Source organism: Alexandromys fortis, unplaced genomic scaffold (genome assembly GCF_014885135.2).
Source record: "Alexandromys fortis isolate MF-2015 unplaced genomic scaffold, M_Fortis_MF-2015_v1.1 scaffold_158, whole genome shotgun sequence".
NCBI lineage: Eukaryota > Metazoa > Chordata > Mammalia > Rodentia > Cricetidae > Alexandromys > Alexandromys fortis.
In genome coordinates, this window is record NW_026068039.1 from 3,620,147 (window position 1) to 3,629,484 (window position 9,338).

The 9,338-nt window shown below is 51.1% G+C and overlaps 1 protein-coding gene across 1 annotated transcript in view; it reads left to right on the top strand.

Moving 5' to 3' along the window:
* Positions 1-4,814, top strand: part of Ruvbl1 (RuvB like AAA ATPase 1) — a 30,730-nt gene extending 25,916 nt beyond the window's left edge. The window contains exons 10-11 of the mRNA XM_050165431.1: positions 3,735-3,826; positions 4,464-4,814. Coding sequence (XP_050021388.1) covers positions 3,735-3,826; positions 4,464-4,623 — 252 coding nt within the window. The 3' untranslated portion in view covers positions 4,624-4,814. The remainder of the gene's footprint in view (positions 1-3,734; positions 3,827-4,463) is intronic.
* Positions 4,815-9,338: the final 4,524 nt, after the last annotated feature.

The window sequence follows — 9,338 nt, forward strand, 5'->3', positions numbered from 1 at the left end:
TCTACTCTTGTGGAAAGGGGGAAAGAAAATATGGACTTGATGGCCACTGGATGACATCAGCCTGAAGAAGGGACAAGTATGACCTAGTTTCCTGATGTGGTAATGCATACCTGCAATCCCAGCACTCGGGAGGATGAGGCAGGAGTAAGATCCTGTCTCAAAAGGACATAGCAGCTGGTGGTAATGGCATACTTTTAATCCCAGCACTAGGGAGGTCGAGGCAAGCAGGCAGGTAGATTTCTCTGAGTTCAAGACCACCTCATCTAACGTTCCAGGACAGCTGGGGCAGTTACACAGAAAAACTCTGTTTCAGAAAAAAACAAACAAACAAAAAAACAAAACAAAAAGGGAAACAAGCAAATAACCACTCTGGGGCTGTAGCTTGTTGGCAGATAGATTTTCTAGGATGCATAAATCCCTGGTTTGGGTCCCCAGAACCATATAACCTGGGCTTGGTGAAGCTTGTGTGTAATCCCAACACTAGAGAAATGGAGATGGGAGGAGTCTCTTAGCTAATAGTGAGTTGGAGGCTAGGCTAGATAGACTTTAAGGAAAACAAAAACTTAGACACGTGAGACTACTGAGGTTAGCTTAAACAGCTGTCCTAAGGTTATAAAGCTGGCTAGTAGCTAGGGCAGGACAAGATGCCTGGCGCATTCAGGGGTGTGTGGCTCCTCTCTTCTGGGCACACTCGGAAACTGTGTTCTCCTGTGGCCTGTGCAGTGTGGCCCTGTCAGTGCTTCTCCCTGGTGGCCCTCCGGGGGGTCTTGGTGACACACCAGCAAGTCTGGTGTCTCCATAACCAGCTGTAGCTGTCCTTAGTGCCACTTGTGTACCTGATTTAGGAGATCACCTCATGGCCCTTGTGACAGTATCTTTCAGTTACTGTGACAGTCTTGGAGATAATCAACCTAAGTATGGAAAGGTTTATTTTGGAACATGGTTTCAGTGGCTTTAGTTTGTCACTTGACCCTGTTGCTTTGAGCCTGTAACTATATCATGGGGAGGACATATAGCACAGGTGGCTGCTTACCTCATAGTGGCCTATAAACAGAGAGCTAGGAGAGGCCTGGGATCCCAGTTCCTTCTGAGAAGGCGCACATCCCTCATGGCCTGACTTCCTCCCACTCATCCCTGTGTCTTGAAATGGTCATTACCTCCCAGGCCGATGCCAGGGTGGGCACTCATCAGAAGCAGAAACAAAACTGAACCGCAGACCAGGAAGCGCTTGCTGTTGAGTCAAAGCTGGAGTAGTGCCAGGAAGTGACACTCGCTCCTCTGTGGCTCCCTGCCTGGCTGAGTGGCTTGAGCACCTGGCACTTGTGGTGGCTGGTCTTGATTGTCAGCTTGACACACCTGGGAAAGAGGAAGCCTCCACTGGGAAATTGTCTCCATCCAAATGGCCTGTGGGCATGTCTGTAGGGCATTTTCTTGATTACCAATTAATGTAAGCTGGGCCAGCCCACTGCGGGCAGTGCCATTCCTAGGCATTCCTAGGTGGACCTGGGCTGTATAAGAAACTAGCCGAACATGAGCCCAGGATCTGCACGGTAAGCAGCACTCCTCCATGTCTCTGATTCAGTTCCTGCCTCCAGGATCCTGCTGGAGTTCCTGCCCTGGCTTCCCTGGACAGTGTCCTGTAATCTATGAGATGTGATAGACTTTTCCTCCCCAGTCGCTTTGGTCAGTGTTTTATCACAAACTAGAACAGCGCTTTCTCTGGTAAATGAGAGCCCTACCTTTGGTTTTGAGACATTGTCACTCAGGTGTCACAAAGAGAACTCTCTCTTTGCTTTGCAAAATTATCACATGCATTCTGTGTGATAGTGACAGGACCAGGGCACCATCATCCTCAGCTGCATCATGGTCTGCTCCTAGGGTCTTTGACAACAGCTTTCTGATAACTAAGTGGTGGAGCTGGGCCCATCCAGAGTTGCTCACCTTGGAGCTACAGGCGAAGCTCCTCTGGAGTGAGTGCTCTGCCTGCTTGGGCCAGTGTCCAGGCTTCTGTTAGTGGCTGCCTGTCTGAGTCTTGCTTTGGCCTTGATGGCTTCAGGGATCCTCTCAGCCTTTTGCTGGAGTTAAGGCCGGTTTTACACAGACAGATTTAACATGTGAAGGGTGCCACTAGCGCTGACACCTTATAAACATCCCTGCAGCTTATTAAATGAGTAAAGAGCTCATCCATGAGCGGCCTGTTTCCAAGCAGCTGAGGTAGGCGCTCCCATGATTGTTCTGGCCTGTTCTAGAGACAGTGAGAGCAGATATCCCTGCATTATGGAAGGAAGCCAAGGCACAGATCCAGTACAACAGAGAGGTCTGGCTGGCCCTCCCCTCAGCCAGCCTCTGGCCTTCAGTGTGTGTATCTGTCTGGAGTTGGCAGCACTGGGGACAGGACCTAGGACTCTATGTGTGCTGAGAGCATGCCCTGTGCTGATGTCCACTGATGTGTTCATTCATCTTGTAGCTCCAGAACATGCCCCTGCCACTGATGTCCACTGATGTGCGCAGTCCCTCATGTAGCTCCAGAACACGCCTGAGCAGCCATGTTTGCTGTTGGCCCTAGGTCTTTCTTATCCAGCTTTTGGTCACAAGTTCTTGAGTCGTGTAGCTGACTGATGGAGCAGAGCAGTGCATCCTTTCTAGCTTTCTTTCCACAGCTCTCGAACCCATCTGGTGTCTGTCTTAGGCCGCTCTGCTGTTGGACCTGATAGCTGAGCCTGTGTAGATGATCACATCCTGACCCCTGAGGAGCACAGCAGATGTGTTTGTGGCCTCTGTAGTGTTGGGGCCGTTGTTTGAACCAGTCAAGTGGTCCCCCCCCCCAATTCTGCTCTTACAGCCTTGTCTAGATGAAGGTAGCACCAGTATTGGTGGCCTGTGAAGTGCCACCTCTTAAGAATGCATGCTAGCCTGCTGACCTCAGCTCCAGGCAGCTCACAGTGACAGGCAGCTGATGGCTGCTGACCCCAGCAGAGTCTCAACTGTCAGCCTCAGCCATCTCGAGCCTCCACTCCCCTTTTCTCTCTCCAGAGTCTGGTGTTAGGACTCAGTGACTTCCCGTTCCTGGGCCTCTACTCTGGCTGTTTTTACGGCTTTAATTTAAACAGCGGCTTCTTGATATCTTGTTTACGAAGCTGCCAGAGTGAAAAATTCCTGTATTATATGAGGCTCGAAGTCCTCGAGTTATCTCAGCCCCGCAACACACAACATCATTATCCTACTGGCCCTTATCACTCAGTGCTGCTGCGCCTGTGGGACCCCGTGCCACTGCTGCTGCATCTCAGCCTGCTGGTCGCCCCTCCAGCCTCACCAGGATACTCAGTGCAACAAGCATTAGGCTCTTGATAGATTAGATATTTCAGCGATGTTAGGAGGCTGGTAAATCTCTTAAAGTAACTTTTTTTTTTGATTTATTTAACCATAGTATTTATCAAGCAAATAAAAAATGTCTTCTCTTGCTTGAGTGCTCATAGGTGATAGTACCCAAGCTGCCAGGAGAGGTTGGAGCCTTGAGGGCAAAGCTAGGATTGGTCCTAGTTCTCTGTAACAGTGGAGAGGGCTAGAGGAAGCTGTGAGCTACACTGGCATGAGAGTACCCTTGTAACAACGTTCAGGTGGACTGTGACTGGGGCATGTTATCCCCAGAGATGCAGGCCAGCAGTGCTGGTGGCCATCAGCAGGTCAGACAGTGAACACAGTTGAAATACTTAATCATGTTGTTTTCTCCAAAGATCATTAAGATCCGAGCCCAGACGGAAGGCATCAACATCAGCGAGGAGGCGCTTAACCACCTGGGGGAGATTGGCACCAAGACCACACTGAGGTATGCTGTGCCAGGTAGCAGCGTGCTGGGGCCCTTCCCCAGGCACTGAGCTGAGTGCCAAGGATCTAGAAATGAGTTTTAGGTCCCAGTCTCTAGCAAGCCCACCATGGAACTCAGTGGGCAGCCCAGGGAATCAGTGCATGCGCAGTGTTCTCCAGGCTGTTCTGCCAGATCTCAAAGACAGGGACTGGAGAAGCTAGTTCTTCAGACCCTGAGCCCTCCCTGTGTCCCTTGAGTATGTGCTCTTGTTCCTGAAGGAAGAAATTGGCAGCTGTTTGAGTGAACTTTCGCAGATTGGCTTTCCATGTCTTAGACCAGCATGAGCTTTTGGTTGCCTGTGTTGATTTCCCTGCTTGTTAACTAACAGTCCCCATCTAAGTTGGCACTGTCCGCCCTGCCAGGGTGTGTGGACATCAAAGTGTTAGACTGTCAGCAGACCTGGAGTCCCCTCCTTTGCAGGGGTGAGAAGAGCACCTGTCCCCCGGTGTCCCCCACCTCAGTTGTAATGGGCAGTGGAAGTCCTCCTCGGGTTCACTCCAGCTAGACTGTTGCAGCCGTGCCAGCAGTGTCCACGCTGCCTGCTGACTCTGGGCTCCCTTCAGTGGCCCCCTGTTCACTCCTGTGCTGTCTGCTGTAGGTATTCAGTGCAGCTGCTGACCCCAGCCAACCTGCTGGCCAAGATCAACGGGAAGGACAGCATTGAGAAGGAGCATGTGGAAGAGATCAGCGAACTCTTCTATGATGCCAAGTCTTCTGCCAAGATTCTGGCTGACCAGCAGGACAAGTACATGAAGTAACATTGGGTTGGGAGGTGCACCCAGAGGACAGACCCCACACCGTGGACAGGGCCTTGAGTCAGGCATGCTTTGCAGTGTTGTTGGCTCTGTGTGGAAACAATCTAAGTTATCAAACCTCCATGGCTGCTTGGAAGGAACCCTTCCTACCTGGCTTGTTTTCTAATAAAACTAAGTAGGTTATTTTGATTATACCTCTCTTTTTAGGTGTTTATGTTTGGATGTGTGTATGTGTGTACTTGTGTGTGCTTGTGTGTGTGTGTGTGTGCACATGCACACACACATACCTGCAGGTGCCTGTGGAAGCCAAAAGACAGCATCATAGTCCCTGGAGCTGGAGTTAATAGGGGAGGCTCTGAGTCCTATCTCCAGCACTAAACAAGGTTATTTGTGCATAACATACACAGAAATTAGAGAACCGGTTTAGATTTGTAGCTATTGTGGCATCAGTGCGGGGACTTGCTGGACACAGCATTCTGCAGTAGGGCAGCACATGTGTTGGGCAGAGGGATGTTCCACCTCATCCTCTCAGGCTCTTGGCTGTGAGATTCCCTGGCCTCTCTGTTCTGATGACCTGGACAAGGGTGACTGTTGGGCATTCAAAGCCACAAGTCTGCAGCCCATCTTGGCAGTTATTTTCTATAAACACTTTACTGTGATCCCTCAGCATGTGGACAAGGCTGCCCGTCTAGGACCTTGTGCATGCATGCTCCCTGTTCTGTGCTGACCACACTTGAGGGCTGTGGGCTACCCTGGGAGTCTGCAAGAGGACTGTCACTGCTTGCCTATTGAGTAAAACCATCAGTGTGGACTTGTGGGTACTTAGTTTGTACATTGGGTACCTTGTCTTGAGACAGTTTTGCTATGTAAAGCAGGCTGGTTTTGAGTTTGAGGCAATCCTCCTGCCTCTGTTTCCTGAGTGCTGGCATTCTCAGTGTGACGTCAATTGACCTCATGAGGACACAGTGTTGAGACTAATTGACTGCCCAGATAGCTGGAGACAGAAACTGAATTTGCGTTCAGCCTAGCTGCAGTCTGAGCTGGGAACTGTGTGCCTGGACTTCCATACCTAGCAGTAGTTGAGGATCTGACCTTGAGCAGGCGAGGCTGCAGGGTAGACTGAGGCAGGTGACTCTACTCATCTAACTCTTCACAGCAGCTGATCAGAGAGAAGCATGCGGTAGCGGTGGGGTGGGGATATTCTTGTACAGCCCTCAGCACTGTTCTCCAGTGCTTTCAGTGCGGACTAGGGGTGTGAACTTGTTTTCCTAGCCACAGCCCATGGACCCTGCTACTTCTCCCTCATCTGGGCTGTGGCAGTGCCTGAGGAAGGGGGATCGTGCTCTGATAGGCGGGAGATGGTCTGGCTAGGTGGCAAGGTTTGGTTATTTTAATTTTCCTCCCATTCCCCCAGCAAGGCCTGTGATTATTACATTAATCTTAGAGGCGAAGTTTTTATGGCCCATCCCTTGCAGACTGAGAGAAGTTTCTCCATCCATTCCCAGGCGGGCAGCAGACCCTGGTGGGGAGAAGTATTTGTTACATCTTATCAGGCTGACACACAATCTAACAACAATTACAGCAGACCCATTTTTCCCACTAGTTCAGCTCCAGCTTGAAAAATTGTTGTAATATTAAAGTCAGGCAGGGTGGGGGCTGGTCACAGGAGGTGGCCACTATCCCAGTTCTGGGCCAGGCTCTTGGAAGCCTCCCCTTGAGCTACTTGGTGGCTGAGTAGAAGCCTCTGCCCCTTATTCCAGGTGCAGTGCAGGCTCCCAAGTGACCAGTCATTGTGCTTAGCTTTGCAGACATGTCACCTCTTTAGGGTGCCTCCAACCCTAGGTTGATTCAGAGAATATTTGGGTTTTAAGAAGAAACGGAATTTGTTTTTCACACCAAAAAGTGGTGGGTCAACAAGCCTAGGCTAAGAAAATGGAGTTGCAGGCAGAGGGTGGGAGTTACACCCTGTAGACCTCTGTCTTCCTGACGCTGAGCCAGCCCTGGTTGGGCCACTGTCTGAAAAGGCCCTGCCTTTGAGGGAGGAGCCGCAGCCAAGCTGAAGTGTGAGACTCTTAGGCACTGTGACCAGGGTTCAAAGAATAATGCCTTGGCTCATGTTGCTAGAGGAGATCAGAGTTTGTGAAACAGGCGCAAGCTTAGGTCCAGCCCTCTGTGTTTGGATGCAGTACTGATTGCGCTCCAGTTTCCAGAAGCGCCCCACACCCCACAACCCCTAGAAAGGAGCTATGGTATGATCCAGACTTAGCCAGACGAGCCTGCTCTCCCTTGGGAGAGATACACACTGTCCTCCTATCCCAGGTTGCAAGTGACCTGGGGATGATGCCGGTGACCTGCGGCAGGACCCGGCAGTGGGAAATGCGGGCTGGCAGGGCTGGCAGTCGCCCGCTGGCCCTGTCGCCCTCCCCGTCAGTCGGAGCTGCACAGTGATTAATGGCCCGGCGAGGCGCGCGTGCGGCCGTCAGCGCGATGGATGTGGCTGTCAGGCCGAGCGTCCGCGCTGACCCTCGGCCCCGGCCCCCGCGATCAATGGGCGGCGCGCGGCGGGCGAAGGCTGGGCCGGTGCGATAAGATGGGCCGATGCGCGCCCGCCGATTGCCCGCTCCGTCACCTGCCGTCACCGGCGCCGTCACGCCGCCCGCGTGCGGGTCGGCGCCGTCAGCACGCGTGATTAATGGGGACACGGGCGGGAGGTGCGGCCCAGAGCCTTGCAGAGACTTGTGGACCTTCAGTGGCGCGGCCCAAAGCGCCCCCATGCGGCCGCGCATGCAGCCTCTGGACCGAGGAAGCCTGTAAGAGAACCAGTTGCCAGAAGAGTGTGGAATTTGGATTTTTCAGTGTCTGAAAGGAAACACACATTCCGTCTATCTGTCTGTCATCTATTTGTCTATCATTCATCCATCTATCTGTCTAAGGCAAGATCTCACTATGAAGGCTTGGCTGACCTGGAACTCTCCATGGAGACCAGGTGGCCTCGAACTGGGATAAAAGTGTGCCGCATGCTGATACGGTTGTGAACGGATAATTTTGCGATAATTCTGAATTGGTGCAGAGTTTAGAATGTGTCAAAGGAGTGTGCGATGATGCTGTGTCCTACCTCCTATTCCCCCCGTGCAAGCCATTTCAACACTCATAGCCTATTTCCTAGTGAGCTAGAGGTGGGAGAGGTTAGGGAAGGAAGGTACTCTCCATCCAGGTCCAGTCTCCTTTGCATTTCACCATGACAGACCTCGTTCCCTCATCCCAATGGATGTAAGAATTCCAGTCCTTGCCTAGAGGTCCAGATTTGCTTGTGTTCATAGAGTAAAATTCTAGAGCCATGAGTGGGCCATTGTGAGCTCTGACAAAGAAAAGCTACCTAGCCCCTATGAAGGAGGTTATTCACTAGAAAAGTCCATGAGCACCCTCCCCCCTTCCCTCACCCACATGAAGGCAAATCAGCATTGGGCTGTTGCTAAAATCCCTTCCCTTGAGGAGAATAAAGAATGTCTACCCACTTTCTCCTAAGGGCCCACTGACAAACTAAATCCCACCAAAGATCATGGATTTATTGGTCTTATAGAGCAAAGGATAGAGGGCCATAGGCAGGGGTGTAGGTGACCTTAAAGCAGCCACACTGAAGATGTGCCCAGCAGGGATGTAACTCCTCCCATGACTGGATAGATAGAGTCCCCTTCCTTCTTTCCCACCTATGTCCTCTAGTGCCTCTCAGAGCTCCCAAGGCCACATTAGTATAATTAGGGCAAGATTATATCCAACTTGTTGGGCGGGGTGGTTGAGTACTCAGGTGAGGGTCCCCTGGGCTTCCCTGGGCCCTTGGAAAAGGGAAGGTCACAGTCAACAATCCCATCTGTGATGATCTTTAGCCAGCAGGTCCAGCCAAACTCCTGAAGATGGGGGCAGCTTTCCTTGGAGGAGTCTTGGACACCTGTGTGGTGGTTTGAAAGAAAATGCTCCCAAAGGGAGTGGCACTAATGGGCGGTGTGGCCTTGTTGGAGGAAGTGTGTCACTGTAGGGGCAGGCTTTGAGGTCTCATGTATGCTCAAGCCACACCCAGTGAGCCAGACTACTTCCTGTTGCCTGCCTATCAAGATGTAGAATCTTCTAGCACCAAGTCTGTCTACACACCGCCACTCCCTACCATAATAATGGACTAAACCTAGGAAACGGTAAGCAACCACCTCAATTAAATGTTATTCTTTATAAGAGTTGCCGTGGTCATGGTGTCTCTTTGCAGCAAATAGAAACCCTAGGACAAGCTGTTTCTCGCCCATGAGTGCTGTGGTTGCGTTTGTCCTTTGTGAGTTGACTCCTTTCATTCAGAGCAGTATATGGCTATCACACCATCTACTTATCACATGATTTCTCATGGTTGTTTGGGCTCTTCCATTTCCCATTGTCTTAGTTAAGGTTTTTCTTGCTGTGAAGAGACACTATGACCACAGCAACCCTTATAAAGAAAACATTTAATTGTGGTAGTGGCTTACAGTTTCAGAGTGTGTCCATTATCATCATGATGGGGAGCATGGAGGTGTGTAGGCAGACATAGTGCGGGAGCTGAGAACTTTTGACTAAAAGACAGCAAGAACTCCACTGACAGTTACACTGGGAGAAGCTTGAACAAAAAGAGACCTCCAGCCTGCCCCCACAGTGACACACTTCCTCCAACAAGGTCATATGTCCTAATAGTGCCACTCCCT